Source organism: Oryzias melastigma, linkage group LG7 (assembly GCF_002922805.2).
Source record: "Oryzias melastigma strain HK-1 linkage group LG7, ASM292280v2, whole genome shotgun sequence".
NCBI lineage: Eukaryota > Metazoa > Chordata > Actinopteri > Beloniformes > Adrianichthyidae > Oryzias > Oryzias melastigma.
In genome coordinates, this window is record NC_050518.1 from 15,514,131 (window position 1) to 15,534,834 (window position 20,704).

Consider the following 20,704-nt stretch of genomic DNA (forward strand, 5'->3'; position numbering starts at 1 on the left):
TCAAAACCAGAGAGGGCCACCTTTTGGTTAATCTAATAATGGTCAGATGTTGTCTTCTTCTCCTTTGTTCTGCTGGAATCCTTACGTCTGTCCAGTTTTTGGATCAACGGTTTAACTGTCAAATTTTTCCCCTCAGTTAATAATCGACTAAAAGATACTCTGACTTTTAGCATGCCTAAACAGATTCAACTCTGATTCTGTGTACAGTGAGCGCCTCCATATTTCAGTGTTACTTTAACAAAAAGTAAATAGAACCTAAATCCACACTCCTTTGCAAGTTCAGCATTGGATAAAACTTGGAGAGGTACTTTTCCAACATGCTTGAACAAAGAGGACCTGGTTTACTGAGATTACTAATAGAGTCTAAAATTGAGAGTGCGAGAAAATGAATTGCCCAAGTTGTTTGTTTAGGATTTGTGGGTGATCAACGAAGAACAATTGCACAATGAATAACAGGCACACACACAGCAGTATTTTAATGAGGATCTAGCGTTTGCCTATATGGTCGATGGATGTGGAATAATTGCGGTGTCTGCAGTGGCGAGAAGCCTGTGTTTCTGCAACAAATACAGCAGCTTAAGATAGTCTGACATCGCTTTTGCACACGTTGTGCCTTGTTTTCTGAGATATGAGGACTAAGGCAGGATACTGAGGCCACTGATGATGGCTAACAATACCATCCACAGAGGGATAAGGGTACAGTAAAGGGCTGAGAGTGGACTGTGTACGAAGAAACTTCTGAGGATAAACTGTGACATTAGAAATGAAAGGGAAAACTGAAAAAAAGAAGATTAATAACAAATTTAACGTCTACTGATGTTAACACTTATCCAAGGTTGCAATGTTGAATAGGAGACACAGTGGGGCAAAAAAGTATTTAGTCAGCCACCAATTGTCCAAGTTCTCCCTCTTAAAAGGTGAAAGAGGCCTGAAATTTTCATCATACCTCAACTATGAGAGAAAGAAGTCCAGAAAATCACATTGTCTGATTTTTAAAGAATTTATTTGCAAATTATGTATTTGGTCAAATAACAAAAGTCAACACAATACTTTGTTGTATACTCTTTCTTCACAAGGCTTTCACAAACTGTTGGTATTTTGGCCCATTCCTCCATGCAGATCTCCTCTAGAGCAGTGATGTTTTGGGGTTGTCGCTGAGCAACACAGACTTTCAACTCCTCCAAAGATTTTCTATGAGGTTGAGATCTGGAGGATCTGGATCTAGGCCACTCCAGAACCTTGAAATGCTTCTTATAAAGCCGCTCCTTCATTACCCGGGTGTGTTTGAGATCGTTGTTATGCTGAAAGACCCAGCCACATTTAATCTTCAATGGTAATGAAAGGAGGTTTTCACTCAATATCTAACGATCCATGGACCTATTCATTCTTTCTTTTACATGGATCAGTCGTCCTGGTCCCTTTGCTGGAAAGCAGCCCCAAACCATGATGTTTCCACCCCCATGCTTTACAGTAGGTATGTCATTCTTTCTCCTCCAAACAGTAGAGTTCTTACCCAAAAGTTCTATTTTAGTTTCATCTGACCATAGGACATTCTCCCAATCCTTTTCTGGATCATCCAGATGCCCTCTAGCAAACTTTAGACGGTCCTGCACATGAACTGGCTTTATCAGGGGTACACGTCTGGAACTGCAGGATTTGAGTCTCTGGCGGTGTAGTGCGTTACTGATGGTAGTCTTTGTTACTTTGGTCCCAGCTCTCTGCAGGTCATTCACTAGATCCCTCTGTGTGGTTCTGGGATATTTGCTCACCGTTCTTGAGATCATTTTGACCCAACATGGTGAGATCTTGTGGGGAGCCACAAATGAAGGGAGATTATCAGTGGTCTTGTATGTTTTCCTTTTCTTAATAATTGCTCACACTGTTGATTTCTTCACACCAAAGTGATGCAGATTCAGTCTTCTCAGCCTGGTGCAGGTCAACCATTTTGTTTCTGGAGTCCTTAGACAGCTCTGGTCATAGTGGAGTTTGGAGTGTGACTGTTTGAGGTTGTGGACAGGTGTCTTTTATATAGATAACGAGTTAAAACAGGTGCAATTAATACAGGTAACGAGTGGAGGACAGAAATTCCTCTTACGGAAGTAGTTGCAGGTCTAAGAGACAAAAATCTTGCTTGTTTGTTATTGACCAAATACTTATTTTCTTTAAAAATCAGACAATGTGATTTTCTGGATTTTTTTTTCCATTTTGTCTCTCATAGTAGAGGTATACACATGATGAAAATTACAGACCTCTCTCATCTTTTAAGTGGGAGAACTTGCACAATTGGTGGCTGACTAAATCCTTTTTTGCCCCGACAGTCATTGTTTCTGGCAGTGCAAAAACATTTGCAAGAGCAGTAAAAGATTTACTCTCCCTGTTGCCTTTCATTGTGTCTGCTCTTCCTCCTGGAGATAATGACTGCAGTCACATATGCATGTATGTGTGCAAGTTTGCACCTGCCTCTCAGATGTGCAAAATATAGACACAAGACAGTGGTTGCAATCCTGCTTCACCTTTGATAAATCACATTGTGTGTGGCACTTTGATCTATTTCCATCCACTCCTCCCATTTTTTCTGCCTAAAACTCCCATAATCCATAGGTATTAAAGGCAAACATGCAAAATGCAGTGCACGTTCGGTTTTGCCTGTTTAACACGCACAAATCGGTTAGTCAATAAAGTGTGCGCTATCATGTTTGCACATGTTTTTTTGCACACTTTAGTAACTGGGGTGTCTGCGGCAGTGCTGCTGCTGTGTTGGAGTGAGCCTCAGAGCAGGTTGGCTCTTCTCCTGTCATGTCTCCATCCCACAGGATTGCTCTATAAACAAAAGGTGCGTCTGCCTCTGGCTACACCTTTAATTGTTTTCTCTGTTCGGAGTCCCCCCGCAGGCCGCTCTCATTCCACAGATACCTTAAAATGCTGCCAAGCACTAGATTGCTTCAATTTGAAAGGCTGGGCTGGAAAACACAAAGAGATTTATCCCCCCCCTCTTTTTTCTCCCTCCAAACTGGAGCCTTTTTCCCCCCTTTAATCCTCTATTAAGACTTTTTAGGGTTGATCCCATCCAGTTTAAACCTACATTTAAAAGCCTGAACGGAATACTTTCTCTAAACAACAGACTCTGAAATCAGGTTTTCACACTGTTCAAACAGAGGTGAGCACATGAGAGCGTGCACGCGTGTGAAGGACCTTTAGGTCTTTGGATGCAGGTGTGCTGGTTGTCACTCAGGAGGAAGCCTTCTCTGCAGCGGCACTCGTAGCTCCCCATCATGTTGACACAAATCTGCTGGCATCCGCCGTTGCCCTCTGAACACTCATCCACATCTGCCAAGAGAAACACACACAAACATCCAAAAGCAAAGAACAAAATTAATGAAGGCCCTTTGAGTCATGGCAAACATTTGAACTGATTAGCATCAAATCGTGACTTGTTCAAAGGAGAGGTGCGGGAAGAAGAGGGGCCTATTCTTCATGAAGCAGTGGCTCTTCAGTAGAGTTCGTCATTTCTTACTAATGTTAAGAATAATCATGGAGGTGACCCCGAATGAGAAGAGGTTAATACCTGTGAGCACAATCAATACACGCAAAACAAAACAATTGACTGAAATTTCATGAATAAGTTGACTTAAGCTGTCAGAGTTGGTTGTGCCTGACAGCAGAGCAGCATTGAAAACCTCCAACTGTGCAGCACTAAGCCATGAAAATGCACATGCAGCACAATCCCGCGGCAAGAGGGAAACCTGATCCACCGAGGCCAGAGTACCTGCTGATGACAAGTGTCTGTCAACCCCACGGCTGGAAGAATGTGGGGCGACGAGGGGAGGGGGGGAGTTTTCCCATGTTGTGCTTGGGGTAAAGCTTACTTTAAGTATTTACTGAAGTGTCGCCCGAGGCCTCATTCTGCTAGAGTAAGGTGGGAAACTGACCACCAATGACAGCTGTTGAGGTCATTTCAGTTTGGAAGAAATTCGTCTTTCCTTCAACATTTTTTCAGTGTGTCATAGAAAAACACTGGTCAGTGGTTCCTAATCCGACTGGACCAGTACCGGTACCGGGGACAGTTTTATGTTTTATTTATAATCTGATGGCATGAAGAAAGTTTTAGTATAATTACTGATATGAAGCCCAATGAGACAACTGTTTGTTATATTGGGCAAGAAAATTTAAATTGAATTGAATTAGAAATTTCCGTACAGGTTTGCCCATTTTTCACCACCCATAAGGGTCGTTGTGACAATGGCTCCAGCCGGTGCAGCCCTTCAGATGACGCCATACGCTCCGGCATCAGACCTGGGTCCCTCACGCCAGCCCCATCGGAACCTTATCCATTCCTCCACTTGCTGCATTAATAATCGACTGTATACACAAGGTTTCTTTTAATAAACTGTAATGCGAAACTAATATACTGTCTGTTTGTCCAGAGTGAGAAGGCCTCTGGATTAGGTTTCCTTTCTAGGGAATTCTCAGCTCGGGAAAATGTTAGAAATTAAACTTCAGTCGCCTTCTTTCTCCCGTTTTCCCTACAGGAATTCACACACATGTCACCATAGTAAGTAGAAAGTAATATCTGACTGGACAGAAACTTTTGGAGCTGACAGGAGTGAGCACCGGGACCCTTGTCAGCTTGCCAGGAGTGCTGACCTGTTCTCACATTTCATTAGAAAAATTGCATTTTCCAACAAAAACAATGTGTTGTGTTGGTCAAAACTGATGGGAAAACATCCCATTGCAAATAAATGGAGCAGAGTTAAACTCAAGAGAAAGTAAAAGAAGAACTATTTGTGGTCCAATTGCTTTATCATGAAAGTGGCAGCCCCAGAGGAAAGGACACTGGAACTGAGGAAAGCTGGTAGGATTCTGCAGCTGCACCTTTACAGATAAATTGTTAGCAAGTATCTACAACCCCCACAAGTAACAGCAAAGTAGCCTAATATATAAATGCAGAGAAACCTTTACCTCGTCTCACTTCAGAGCACCCACAAACCAAAAAAAATGCAAATGTATAAAGGATACGTAAATAGTAGGGTTCTCAACCCCTAAAAAATACCCCATGAGATGTGCAACCAGCCTCAGAGGGCCCAGGGGGAGTTCTCTTTCCATACCCTCAGCGCATCAATGAAGGTTTCATTTCCTGATTCCTTCAACCCCTCAAATGAGGCGTCGGCTGTCAGTAGATCTCTCTTGTTTAAATAGCTCCCATAATTGCCTGTGTTGTGCGCTGGGCAAGGCTGGCTTCCAAAGCAAATATTTCCAAGCGGAAAGGGTTTCTGGCTTGGCCAAGAGAAGTGCTCATGTTATTTGGAATTTAAACTTTTTTTTTTCTCTAATTCTCCAGAGGATGGGAAAAAATGTTTTAATCAAGTTAAAAGGGCTGCCTCACCTCTGAAAAATGAGACACGACTGTGCTCTAACCTTGCTCCACTTGAGGACATGAAGGGAAAAACGAGTGTTCAAATGGAGAGAGATTAAGAGATTGGCTGTGTTTGCCGAGGCCGTGTCCCCTGGTTTCTGAGATAGCCTTGACTGTATATATAACATTTGGCCTTGCGCAGAGTTTTAGAGCCATGTAAACATGATGGTTGCCTTACAGAAACTCCCAAACCCTCGTTTTGGACAAATTCTTAACACTGCAGTTCTTTTTGGAGGTAGTTTTTTTTTTTTTTTTTTTTTTTTGCTGACTGACATTTTTTTTAAGGGAGGCGAGAGTGAAAAACTGCTGGTGTTTGTCATCAAAGCTTGTGCATCCATCCCACTGCTGTGGATCAGAGAGAACTCTCTCTGTGGTCCAGACAGACCAGAGACAAGGACGTAAGTAGACAAATACTGGCCTTTTTAGGCTTTTAATTTGCACCAGTCAGACATTTTTTGACTATAACAAGACGGATGCTCAAGAGGAGGCTTTAGCTTGAAAATGGTCAAATTAACTCTATCAAGAGAAGGAGGAAAGTCTTATTTTTGGTGTAAGTCATGTTTTTTTTGCATAGTTTGGCAAGGGGCGTGACTTATATTCAGGAACGACTTGTATGTGATTTTTATAAAATAAATATTGGCTCAGATATTTGTTGTTACTATCAACAGGTTGCACTTTGGAATTGTTTCCCCACTAACAACCACTAGAGGGCACTGTAAATGTCTGTATATTAGTATTTGCTACTGACAGAAACACAGAAGAAGAAGTGCCATCAAAAACAAACATGGGGGAAAATGTGATTGATCTCCACCTGAACTTAAGATATTTGTCTCATTTGAATTGAGACATTATTACAGAGACATGTAAGAGAGCATCGTTATTCAGATGAAGCTCCAACAATAGAAGGTAAATAAAAAAAAATAAAAAAAAGACTGAATGATTGAGAAAAGATTACCAATGCTTTTGTAGATATCATCTCTGTCTTCTGTGTATTGTATGCAAAAAATACAGTATACGCTTCCCTGTAGGAATGAGGCTAAAAACTTTATGGTAGCATCTCCCTCAAGCAACGAGAACATATTTTTAGATAAGTTTAAAATTTGACGAAAAAGAGGGAGCGGACGCAAATTTGAAATGTGAGTTACGTTTGGTGTGAACACAGCATTTCGCAGAGCTTGGTGGATTTGTTCCGAAGCACGTAAGCCTAGCTTCCACTGAGCGGTGCGGTCCGGTACGTCCGGTCTTTCAAACGTTTCCATTGTTAAATGGACCCATTAAACAGTACCGAACCCGATCGGTTGTAGGTCCATTGTAGCCACCTGTTGATTGGCAGAAAGGGATGACGACAATAGAAAGCTAAAGTTTAAGCTAAAGTTTTCAATGTTAGCAAGCCTTCAGGTTTTTTACAGTTTCCTGTATACTCTTTTGTCCACGAGTTTGTATTGGAAAGGCCTCCAAACTACAGAAAGGCCTGATCTACGGTGGAACTGCAAACATTCGTTGGCAGTCTTGGCGACGGTGCGATACAGGGTGAGCTAGCTTCATGCATAAAGATCATACACAGAAAACGCTCAAAGAAAGCGAGGCTTAACTAAGTGGAAACGCTCGCCAGAATTAACAGGACTGTACGGTAACCACTTAGTGCTGGGTGATATGGAAAAAATTGTGTATCAGGATATAAATTATTTTATATCACAATAACGATATATGTCATGATATACCAAAATAAAGTATATTTTTGGTTATTCTCTGAAAAAAAATTGAAAAAAGTGTAATTACTTACTTTTCTCTATTTCTTTTTTTTCAAGGAACATGTAACTGAATTGTCACAAATGAGAAAGTTTTTTTCAAAGTGCACAACAGTTTCAAGTTTCTTAGGAAAATATTTTTTTGCACAAAGTTCTGCAATAAAAATAAACAAATAGAGAAATGACACGGTATACACTTTTCTATCATCCACGTGATATATAGTCATATACACGCCCAGCACTGGTACCACTCCTTACTGTAACATACCGAAGCTCTCAGTGGAAACTAGGCTTTATACTCCAGTGTGAGTGCGACTTATATGTGATTTTTTTCTTCTTTATTATGCATTTCTTGTCAGCTGTAACTTATAATATAACTTATAGTATGAAAAATACTAACAACACTCAGGTTAGCTGGTTAGCTATCAGACAGGCTAATCCCCATACAAAAAGCCTTTCTTTTTTCATGCTGTGTACCCTTTTTATAAAAAAAAAAATAAGAAAAACAAGTATTTTCTTGCTTAAAAACAGACATAGCAGTTTCTACCAAATGAAACACTTTATTTTACCAGAAGACACACACGGGTATTGAGTTTTTAAAAGTTTGCTGTGTTTCCTGCTTGTCTGACTCTCCGTTTCTCTGCACCTCATTGATTCTCATCTCCTAAGTAAACAAAACCTGCGTTTACCGAAGCGTTTTATGTGATCAGAGAGGATTGATTTTGATGCTATTACTCAGGTGAAAATAATAGAGCTGTGACTGAACTGAAGCTCTTTTGACCCCGGGTCTGTATCCAAGGTAACAGATTTAGCTACAATCCCGAATCCAATTATAAACAAAAATGATGTGCTGAGATCAAATCGAAGGGTTTTCTTCTGTTCTTTCAGCACGTCTGGAAGTATTTTAACAACATAAACCCTGGATAAACGTTAACGTTATGCCAAGGAGACAAGCAGCTCTGCTTTGACATCTGACGGCTTCCAGTCAGCTCAGTGCTTACATGTGCTAAGCCCAATCGCAGGTTTGGGTTTCCTTCCTGCCAGTAGGCTCAGCTGGAATTGTTCATTTCATGGTGGATGGGGCTTAGCAATCCTGAGAGAGAGAGAATGATAGTCTACAGGAGCCGGCTAATGCACCAATCTCAAATCTATCCTTACCTCATCACTCCAGCTACTTTCCTCCGTTCGTGTGTTCGGACCAGCTCTGTGCATGTCACAACAAAACAAGGGCTCCTCACCGCACAGATATCTCAAACTGGGTCTATAGATTGAATAAAACATCTACAACTGGAAGCTAATAAACAAATGTGATGTCCTAACCTGGAAAGTAGCACAGCATTATAAAGTCTAAACTTTTTCTTGTAACTGATTTTTCTCTAATGGGGGGCCGGGTCAGTTTCTAGGCTAAACAAAGAGGTGTAAAATTTACAGGGTGTGTCTAAACTAAAGCATCTCGGGTTTTCCAGAAAGTGACATGTGACCAATAATTTATAACCCTTTCTGAGATCTTCACAGAAAAAAATAAAAAATAATCCTTTTAATGAAATAGTCTCATGAAAAAGTCTAATTCTTTTATTTTCTGCTGCAGCTAGACATATATACATTTTCACAAGAACAGTGTTAACTCATTTATGTTCTGTTATGCTCTAAAAGTAACTTCTGAAGGTGAAATTCACGAATTAGGATTACAGATGTAAAACTCATCACTACACACTTTAAACATGAACATTTTCACACTTTTCTCTCATGTTTAAACTCTCAAAGTTCAAAACTACCAAATAAAAAGTTACATTCTGTGTGGGTCTCAATTGCATGGCCAGACTGGGAAAAAAAAAATTAAAATCATGGTTTTCTGATATTGTTCGGGGGTCGGGCCAAATGTGGAGATGGGTTGAATCCGGCCTGCAGGCGTAGTTTGGGGACCCCTAGTCTAAATGACAGGAAGCTGGTTGTAAATGTTCACCCAAACCTCGGTGACACACGTTCAAGCGGCTTCTTCCACTGAAAAGTTTTTGTTAACAGGCGTAAATGTGCGTTCCGGCTTCCGCGTTCAAAAGTCTCGCACTCACACACATTTTTTACGATTGTTTTTGGGCTCATTGAACGCGTCATGAGAGTCAAACCAGTTGGTAGTGACATTTGGATGGCGTCCTTTTTTAATTCAAGAGGTTCCAAGCATTTGAAATTGAATGATGGAGGAGAAATTAATGATTGTGGTTTGTGCCTCGATGGAATTCCATGACACCAAGTCTTTCATATATCAGAATAAAACTGTGAAAGAAAAAGCCTGGAGCAAGATTCATTACATTTGCACCACTTTGACATTTAACACCAGTGAGTACGCGTGCTAGTATTGGGTAGACCAGTCCAGTGTAAACACAACATGCTAATAATGTCTTCTTGAATGTGCCGTGAAAGTAGCTTCACAGATATATAATCGTTATTTTCTGTGTTTTGCTCCTATTTATGTTGACTGTCTCTTTAATTAAATTAGAGTCCTTAAACAAAACTTAAAGGTACTACCAACAGAAAAAAAAGGTTTTAAAAAAGGAAGCAATTACTTAATATATCAGCTGAATGAGTGGAGACTAGAAATTGTATATTTTGTAAAGTCATTCTACCTTTTATCCTTTTAAAACAAATATTTAGTGCCCAATTTAAGCAAAAACTGAAGCAAAGCTCCAAAAAAAAAAATATTGAACAGTACATCAATCGAAAGCTTCCCATTTGTTAAGGCGGCCTCACAGAATGACAGAAGAAAACCTTTCTGCATTAAGTGAAATGACCTTTCTTTAAGCTCCTACATCCTCAAAGCCCCTTCCAGAGCTATATTGTGCTGCTTTTGTATCATGGATTACCTCTCTGGGGAAGGTTAAAGTAAAAGGGCATTCATTTCCCCATAGACTGCACTGCAAATTGAGCCCCGCTCAATCAATACAAACCAAATCAGTGTTGGTCAATACAAATCAAATGAATATGGCCTGCTAAGTTGTGCTTATGCACATAATGTGATGGCTGCATTTAGTTATCCCGCAAAATTAATAAAGCTAAACAGAGCCTTATTTTGCCTTTGTTTTCCCCAAGTGAGTCACTCTCAGGCCGCATGCCTCTGTGACATTTCATCACATGGTAGCAAAATGATTTTTTTATTTGTGTTTTTCTTTTTTTTTCTCCAGATAGAAGTGAAATGCTATCATTTGTGGTCGCGAGGAAAGGGAGTATTTGCGCAGATGCTCTTGCTATTAAGCTACTTGAGTGGAGCTTAACAAACTAGCAATGATGAGAGTGAAATGGGGTTTCTGTGGGACCTTAACCAAAACACACAGGTCATAAATGTGGGGATGCTGGTGCTACAGTGGGGAACTAATGGCCTTCCTGCATCTGGTTTTCATTGTAAAGAGGATGTGTGTTTTGGATTAAATTGACACCGATTCCACTGTTTTTCCTTCAGCTTTAAAAAAAAAAAAAAAAAGAAGTCGTACAGCTTCACCGTGCAAGATGTGATGCAATTAAGTGCCCTTATTCCCTCACCTCCGAGAGATAAAGTCATGACCTTTATAAGATATGTAATTAAGCTCTTACATGCTTCAGCGCTTCTCATGGTGCAAATTTTGAGAAGGTACAATAGCTCACTGGGAGTGAAATTACACTGTGAGTGACATCTCTCTCTGGGCTCTGACACAAGCAGAGCACTTTGATATTGCATTGCTTCCACCCTGCTGGCTCTCTGACATCTTTGTGGGGTTTCGGGCAAACAGAAAGGGGACCTGAGAATCCACAGCGCTCCCGACAGCGCTCCGCCGCCTTTTGACTCTGCACAATGTCATTATGCTGCCAACACGTCCAATTACATGGGGCTGTGTGGCGCGTGCAGCAGCTAGCAAACAAAAAATATGTGACCAGGGATGCGTGCACACTGGCCTGACTTGTGTCACTGTAGCAACAGTCCCACACACCGTTGCCCACTCAGAGGCAGAACAACAATAAATGAAATCACTGGAGCCTTGCGAAAGATCAATATGTGGTAAACCACCTCAAGGTTTGGACACACTAAACTGAAGGAACTTTTGAGGATCAGGTGACTGTCTCTTCCTCGACTTCTGGGACATCTGGACCATAAGATCTGACCTCATCTGGGAACCAGCTGCTTAGAGTGACTAGACAGACTAATCTTTCCTCAGTAGCCAAAATGAGCTTAAATCTGGGAAAGGAAGCTGGGGCTTCGACATGAAACTTCCTCTATACCTCTTCCTGCCCTGATTGTTTCTGAAGCAGAGAGGTGTAAAAATGGTTCAAAGTATTCACAGTGGTCTTTTAATTCAATTTATCCCCCTTTTAGCCAAAATTGGTTACTGCAGACACAGAGTAAGCCCGCCTCCACATCTCAGAAGAGGAAAACAAAGACGAACATGGATCTATTTGTCTGCAAGTGGATGCATCAGAATATAATCTTTCTCAAATTGCAGTTTTTTGTCTGCTCCTGATTCACAATGATTTGAACCAAAAATACTCAGAAATACATTTTTAAGCTTAATTTTCTTTTTATATGCCCTTCATTGTTAGAAAAAATGTCATGATAATATGTTAAAAACACCAAAAACACGTTTTTCATAAGAGTGGGTCTTAATAATGTGGAGCAATGCCATTATATTGGGTTGTGTGAGAGGTTGGTAGGCAAGAATCACATTCATTTTTGTGAAGATTGTTTGTTATAACTTTAGTTTGAATATTTGTATATTTTAATACTTGTATGTATATCGATAAATATAAAAGGTTTAAAAAATGTTTGGACAATAGTTGCAACTAATGGGGATGTGTAATGAATAAATAAATAAACTATAATGCATCTCGAACTTTGAGAACTGGATATAAAAGCTGAGATTTGTACTTAGCTGTTTCAGTGATCAGACGTTTATAGAAAGAGATTTTTCAAACTTTTTTTTCCAGTCCTTTCCCACTTATAAGACGGTTGTTTCAAGACATAAATACACTGCAATGACAAAATATCACAGAGATCGATTGACACATCTCTGTTTGACGCAACAGGAGAGGCCAAACAACCAAATATTGCAATTACACACCTGCACGCAAAGCGGGAGCTGATCCGCGGCGCGGCAAATGATCCGTGTAGAGCTGAACGCCATTGCTAAATGACTTGGAAAATAGGCTGGCTTTACAGTGTATGTACAACTGATGAAGAGGCTGGGAGTGAAATGGAAGCAAAGAAAAGACAACTACTTCAGCGACACGGGTTCATCGCTGAGTCAGAACAGATTTAATATTAATATCCCGACGTGAAGGCTTTTATTGAGTATATCTTTATCCCAGCTTAACATTCAATTCAGGTATGTGGGTTTTGTGAGTGTGGATCCAACAGTGTTGCTTTAAAGCCTCCGTCACCAGTGACTCATTACTTCATGTCGATACACTTTTTGTGTTGTGACTGGGAAATCTTTATTTTTATATAAAGGGAAAGAAAATGTACAGCAAGAATCAAGGTTTTAAGCACCAATTGAAATACATTATGCTGAATATAAAGCCCAAAGGGAGACGATTTCTGAGAAGAGACATGATTTGACTTGAGGGGTTTCAAAACGAAACAAGAATGGTGGGTGGATGGGGGAGAAGAAGAAAGACAGAAAAACAGACTGGGGGTGGGAGGATAATGTCTCAGCTCTCAGCAGCAGGAAGAGAGCAATATTTTCCCTAATTTCATTACCTCTTAAGTGTAACACGTCTTGAACGAGTGGCGCACCGGTGAAATTTTAAACCATGGGAAAGAACTGACAGCTCACTCAGAGCACTCAGCTCAGGGTCAAGTGCTTCATAAATTTTCTCCTTTTCATCTGACTTATTATAAAAAGGTCTCAGCTCTCCTTTTGTAAAAACACATGTAAAAACACAACCTGCTATGTGAAAAGGGAATATCTGAAACACCAGTCTAATAGGAGCTCTGCTGAGCTTTGAAACATAAATTACCATCAGCGATGTGACGTTGGAGATTTATAGAGATGGATTTATGCGGCCACATGGACTATATCAGTCTGGGTTTGACACTTGATACACACCGGGAAGAATTATTACACTGTTTCCTGATAAAAGACCCTTCAAATTGCTAAGTTATGGTTATATGTGAAGAGTGCAGGAGAATTCGGCACATGCAAACATCATGTATTAACTCACCGAGACAGTTGTGCCCATCGTGCGCCAAGCGGAAGCCATCGTAGCATGTGCATCTATAGTTTCCAGGGATGTTGATGCACTCGTGGACACAGCCACCGTTGTACTCTGTTGCACACTCATCAACATCTAGAAAGAGAGAAAAGAAGATGATCCTCTGACAAAAAGTTGCTAAAACAATGTTCATCTTAGCAGGGAATAAAGTATGTTCGTAAATTTACCCTTTAAAATATTTGTCAATTGAATTGAAATGTCAATTATCAGGTGTGTTTTTTGTATTCTCCCAGTCTTAACACTGAGCTCTTGTTTTCAAATGGATGATTTACATCAGAATTCATGCCTCAAAGATTTTATTATATTTTTATTTTTAACAGAAACACTTCATTTATTACTTTAACTTCTGATGTTTCCCTTGAGTAAAATGGGACAATAAAATGTTTGCCAAAGTACTATGTACTATTTCAATCCCAAGTAAAAATCGTTTTCAATTTAAAAATGACTTCAAAGTGTTAGCATGTTCCAGTATGCTAAGCTATTATGTAAGCTAGCTAGCTAGTGTTGCCTCACTAAAACTTAAACTCCAAATGCAGCCACATTTTTTCTTTTTTTTAGTAATAATCACTGCAACAAAATACTTTATACACCTAAAGCATTTAAAAGTTTATAGAGCTTATGTAACCTTTTTTGACTCCCTCCTAGGAGTACTTTAGAAAACAAAACAGCTGTGTCAATTAGCACAGTCCCTGCTTCGGTGTGACTTGGCCGCATGCCATGTTTCATTTTGAAGCTTTCAGCCAAAGCTTTATGCTACATTTACGGCAGTACCCCTAAAATGAGCAGATTCATGCCAAAGCATTGGAATTTCACTGTTGGCAGGATGTAAACATGTCAAAAATGGTTTGTTCTGTGTGGGACATAAAAATGTCCCTGTCAGGGGAAAAAGTCATTGGCAAGACTTTCAACTATCAATAAATAAAAATAAAAAAAAACATGTATATATGGTCATCTTTCTAAAAAAAAAATAAAAAAAAATTAAAAAAAAATTGAAATAAATTATAAGTCACATTATTCACATCTATAGTTTTTACTTGACTAATCTCATTCATTGGATACTTTTGTTAATTTTGTATAAATATGCCCTAAGAGAGAAGCAGATACTAAAAAATAGATAGTAGACTGATATGTCAGCATATGCCCATGCACTTTAGAGTCATAATGACTGTTGAAGGGCATCTACTGTAGCTACCCACAAAGGGCTAACCCAGAACACGGTTCAGCACTTTACTGGTCCATTTGATGCAGATGATCCTTGATGTTCCATTCTGAAGCTTCCTCTCTCAGGATTTAATTGAACTTGACAAGAGACCCATAAAAAGACAATTGAAAACATTCTTTAAATCCTTCCTCATTCATTTCCATAAAATCTGTCCATGACTTGTATTACAGCCCAGAATCACATATTTCTTGGCAATTCCTTAACATCAACTACCAAATTATAGTTGTTTCTGCTCCTCCGACTGTTTTATGTTTGGATGTTCAAAAATGACAAAACCACAGTTCAGAAACAACCGTATGATTTTAAAATAGTTATTCAGGTTAGCTAACGTAAGTCTTCTCTCATTATCCAAAAAAAATTCTGCCTTTTAGGCTTTCAGAACCTTTTTCTCAGTTTCAGGCCAAAGCACCATAATCAGAAATTACAGCCTTGTGTCTCTTAACACTTGTCAAGGTCCGTACACTTGGACTTGAAATTTTTACCTTTCATGTCAGCATTAATTCTAGCTGTGTCAGCCTTGAGTTATTGCTGTTTTCACATCTGTCCAAAAGGGGTTGGGATTTGTGTTTGATTAATGCTTGACTGAAGAGTCAGTACATTCTTTTGTTTTCTCTTGGAGACTCTGAGGAACCACATTGTCAGGGTTCCATGCTTAAGGCTACTGTCCAGCAAAGAAGCAATTTTGCTCCCTGTAGTGGAAAAAAAGCAGGTTTATTGTCCCTCTACTCTGTTTTTAAGAAAGTAGTGATCATTATTTTTGTCCTTAATTGTTGTAATGTAATGATAATAATAATAATAATAATAGAATAAAGTTTTGTTTTTTTTTTAAGGAGAAGATCTGTCACAAGAACAATAAAATAGGATTCAATGATTTACATAAAAGTTTTGGGGTTGATATACAGCAGGGGTCCCCAAACTACGGCCCGTAGGCCGGATGCTGCCCGGCTCCACATTTGACTTGACCCCCCAAACAATATCAAAAACGAATTATTTGGGTTTTTTTGGTCACTCTGGCCGATAGAGACCCACATAGAACGTGACTTTTTATTCCACCCTTCCACAGTCTCACCTGTGACGGGAAAGGAAAGACCAGTAATTGGTTTACTTTTCAATATATTTTACTATTCTTTTTTTCTGTGAAGAATACAGAAATAATTTATTTAAAAATTGGCTACGTGTGGCTTTCTGGAAAACCATTAATGTTTACGTTTAGACACCCTGTGATTGTTACGCTTTTTCTGTTAGCCTACAAAAGGACCTTTGGCCCCCCATCAGAAAAGAAAACAGTTGTGTGGCCCTCACAAGAAAAAGTTTGGGGAGCCCTGATTTATACATTATTATTATTATGCAGATGACATTCAAATTTATTGTTCACTTAACAAATCAGAGCTATTCAAAATTACACAATTGCTGAATTGTGTCTCCTCTATCCAAGACTGGGTCTCCAAAAACTGCCTTCAATTGAAGCTGCTGAAAACCGAAACTCTGATTCTTGTCAAAATCTTGTCCAAAATGTGGCTTTTAACAGGAGCCAACAGAAGAGAACACACCCTGGTTTTATTTTATCTACTTTGGCTACCACTCAAATTTATAATTGATTTTATAATCTTTGTTTTAACTTTTAATGCTCTAAAAGGACAGGCTCCCAAATGCTGTATATTTCTGATCTGATGTTATACCTCTACCCATTCTCTTCGGTCCTCACATCAAAATCTTCTCAAAATCCCTACAATAAAATTTAAAACACGTGGAGACCTGTCCTTTCAAGCAGTAGCCCCCAAACTCTGGAATGCCCCGCCACTGACCCTCCGTATGACTGAATCGGTTGGTTCTTTTAAAAAGCTTCTTAAGACTTTTCTATTCAGAGATGCTTCTTAGTTAACTTGTATCTGTTTACTACCTTTTTACATCTATTCTGTTTTTTAATTATGCCGTTTTTTTTTATTTTATCCTATTTTATCACATTTTTATTGTGTTTTTAATGATGTCTTGTGAAGCACTTTGCGGTTTTTACTTGTGAAAAGTGCAATATAAATACATTTATTCTTTTTCTTTAACACAAAAGCTAAAAATTATGATATTTATGATACAATATACTTATATAGAAATCTTTTTGTCATAATCAAATTGGCAGAAATCCACCAAAAGCCTCCAGTCAACCACCTGAAGGAATAATAAGGCTTAAAAAAAAAAGAAAAAAAAAGTGCCATTGTGAAATATGGTTTTGTAACATAAATTGTAAAATTGATTGGGTATAATGATCCTCAGGGTTTGGACAGAGAAAAAGGGCTGCAAAAACAGTTGTGTGTCAAAGAGTGTGAAAGGCCAGCCTCTGGCGGTGAACAGATCCTGACAGCGAGCAGGGACCTCTTTACTGTTTCAGTTGCTGTCTTAATTTTCCCCTCAAATATGTGCAGGAAATTTACTGCTTCATTTCATCTTGTCACAAAGGACCACTCTCCACCTGGCCTCCACCCCCTTTCTTCGCTTTCAGCTTTCTCAGTTGTCCGGAAAAAATGCAAAGCTAATGAGATCTATTAGCGGAGACAGAAGCTCTTACCAAGCTTGTCACTGGCCCAGGGGCTTACAACATAAGGCAATGCACTTCACTGTACAGGAAAAAAAAAGATGTACGTTCCCACAGAGGGGAGCAGAAGTGTGAGCCTTCACACACAAAAGTGATAATCATCTGCATAGTTTTACCTTCACAATGTTTCCCATCTCCTTTGTAGCCGGACTTGCAGATACATTTATATGACTTTGGAGTGTTCTGGCAGATGGCATCAATACTGCAGTTGTCCAGCGCCTCTGCACATTCGTCCACATCTAAGGGAAAAGAGACAGGGAGATGTGAGGATAATAAAAAAACTATTTTTAACTACCTGTCAATAATAGGAATAATCTACATGTGAGAAGCAATGCAAATAAGCATTGATTGAATTGAATGCTTTTCAAATGAAGTACATGTAGAACGAATAATGTGATGGAGTTCAGGAAAACCTGGAAAGGAAATATGTCCTAACAAATAGAATGAAAAATCTAATATCGGTTTTGTTTCTAAACCCGACTAAACATTCATAATGTACATGCAAAGGAATGTTAAGAAAATAAACAGGTATAAATAACATTTTAATACAAGGTCTATGCACTCTGGAGAGCAAAAGATCCACAGAACTGAATATATAATAACAATAAATATAAGATACAAATTCAAACGAGAAAAGTTGCATTACCTTCGATAATGCTAGTAAATGCTTTTTGCTAAATCTGATTGCTGAAAATGCTAAAGCAATTTACTCTAATTACTAAAGGGATTTGCTGAAAATGCAAAAGCTATTTGCAAAATGCAAAATTTGCTAAAATACTTGAAATTTTGTGAAAGAACTATGAAAGATTGGACTAAATTTCTGAAAAATTGATCGTATGTTTGCTTAAAAACCCTCAATACATGCCAATTTCGCAAAAATATGGTGCGTTGCTTAAACATGAGCTACATAAATTAGCTCAAAAAACCTTAGTAGATGCTAAATTAGCCGAAAAAGTTAACACGTACTAGTACATCGCTAAAATACTAGCTCAACCCAAAAAAAGCCTAAAATAGTCCAAAATTCTGGCCTGTTACTAAAATATAAACTCAAAAGTAGCCTAACAAACATCAGTAGATAACAAATTAGCCAAAAACGTTAGCCTGTTCCTAGCTAAACTCAAAAGTAGCCTAACAACCTTAATAGAAAACAAATTAGACAAAAAATATCAACATTTTGATAAAATATTAGATACAATTAGCACGAAAAACCTCAGTAGATGCCAAATTGCCAAAATAAGCTAATATATCAGAGTTATTTTGCTCAGTATTTCAAAAACTATAAAGTTTTTGAATACCAAAAGAACGCGCAGTAATGTCCTGAACGAGCTGAATGTTTTGATACCAAGATTACTGAAATCGCTGAAAGTGTGATTGAGTACGGAAAGGAGCAGGAGAATCACGTCAGAATTCACAAAACTAGAAAAAGTACATTTAACACAAAAAAGGCATAAAGAATGACGGGTTCTTTGAATTGCATCATTCTTTATATGTTTATTTAAAGCGTTTTTAGACAGTGTTTTGTTTGGGAAGGCCTGGCTGGAAAATTTCACACGTTCTTTTGGTTGGATGTACTTTAACACAGCAGTCATAGTAGAACATTTATTTGGTGGACTGATCATAGGGGAAAATGAAACAACCACATTACAGCAGTTCTTACACTATTTATCCTCTCTTTGATTTGATGAACAGTCATTGTGTAATCTCACTGTATTAAACCAATATGCACTAGTAAATAAACCGTGACCTTCGTTAAAGAAATGGCAAATGGTGTTTTTACCTATAGCACTTTTCTACCCTCTTAGGAGACCCAAAGCGTTTTACACTCACAGTCCCATTCACCCACGCAGCCAGCCTTTCACACACTGCTGTCATTACTCTGGCGGCGGGCGCCAACCTCTAACCACCAGGAGCAATGCCGGGTTCAGTGTCTTGCCCAAGGACACTTTCCGATCAGAAGTCAACCTCTCTACCTGCTGTTTCAAATTTTCCTATTATAATGTTAAGCATATTTTGTATTAAGCAGATGGAATTTTTTTTGTCTGCACCAGATTCAGGTGAGCATCACAACATCCAAACATAAATAATTACCTGCAGAAACGAACCTGTGAAACCACCCATTGTTCCAATGCAAAGAAATTAACTTAATATAAAAACTTGGAGCTATAATATTCTGTATGCAAATGATAGATGTGTTGATAATAACGTTATTTTTGACATTCAAAACACCTTCATGTTTAAGTATGAATGTAGGGGGCCCAAGTCTGGGTTTCCCTGTGCTCGTCCCCAGTCTGGATAAAATTCAGGGATGTCTTAGGAGGAGCATCCAGCCAAACCAATTCTGCGAATCAGTGAAACCTGATTTCACTAGAGATATGCCGAAAGGTGAACAACAATATCCAACAATATGTCAATCCACAACCAATTTAAAGATATTCTGTCATTTAAACCCAAATTGTCCCTTTGAACAGACATGACTGAAACTCACTAATCTAAAACATCCATTCTGGTTTGCTAAAAAAAAAAGAATATTAAAACCAGACCATCTAACACTTGCAACTGATCACAACACAATTCTTGCTGTTGTGTAACTGCTGGATGGAGTTTGAAATGGAAATTAATTTAACAAGAAGCATGACCAAGTTGGCTTTCATGGAGCCCCTAATCCCATCCAATCCCAGTTGACCTGCCCAGGTGTTTAGGATTACCCCGCGGCACATAGAGAATGAACATCTTAACAAGGTTTACACAGCTCCCAGAATTCACCCTTATCATAAGTCCTCTGCAGGAACTGCCTGATGCCAAAGGGAAATGACTTACGACCTAAAGCCTTGAACTTAGCATGCTGAATAGATCTGCCTTTTCCTGGAAGTCTGCTGTGTGAAAAAGCAGACAGCATAGAATATTTAAATTCTTAAGAGTTTGAGTTTCTGTGGAAACAACACAAAATATTACAGCTTTTATATTTACAGGATGTGATTTTAGAAAATGTAATTTAAAGTCGTCAATGTCCGGATTTTAATACCTTTGTGTTGCTACGGCAACATGCACTAATGACAATCAATGTCAGTGTAAATATATGATAAAGAAGAAAAGCCATCTCAGAAAAGTTAATATAAGACAATATTGAAAACAAAAACAGAAGTTTGTGCAAAAATGTTAGTGCGTCCAAATGAGTCCTGTGTTCATGTAAGGTTGTGTTTTAGACTTTCCCACTGGGAAAGACCCACTTAAACTGCAGCTGCTGCGACGCCGCTGAAAAGAATTCTGGGACAGCGGAGTGACCCAGCTTCAGAAAAGTGTGATAGAAAATTTCTAACTTTGTGTCACAAAATGTAACAGACTTGGCTAAAATGGGAGAGTTAATCGTAAAAAGAAAATTGTTTTGGTGATTACAGTCATTTTCTGCTGGCAAACAACTTATTTAGAAGAATATAGGTTGTCTACTTTAAGTGGAGATAATTTTCACAGATCAAGAAAAGTAGTCTTAAGACTCTACTGGC

At 38.8% G+C, this 20,704-nt stretch overlaps 1 protein-coding gene across 3 annotated transcripts in view; it reads right to left on the reverse strand.

Annotated features, from left to right (window-relative positions):
* scube3 (signal peptide, CUB domain, EGF-like 3) overlaps positions 1-20,704 on the reverse strand; it is a 105,278-nt gene that overhangs the window by 53,953 nt on the left and 30,621 nt on the right. For all 3 annotated transcript variants that reach the window (XR_002921367.2, XM_024292314.2, XM_024292315.2), the window contains exons 2-4: positions 17,321-17,443; positions 13,345-13,470; positions 3,193-3,327 (exon numbers count right to left, since the gene is read on the reverse strand). Coding sequence is in view for 2 of the 3 variants with exons in the window: in XM_024292314.2 (XP_024148082.1) it covers positions 3,193-3,327; positions 13,345-13,470; positions 17,321-17,443 (384 nt within the window). In the remaining variant the exon portion in view is untranslated. The remainder of the gene's footprint in view (positions 1-3,192; positions 3,328-13,344; positions 13,471-17,320; positions 17,444-20,704) is intronic.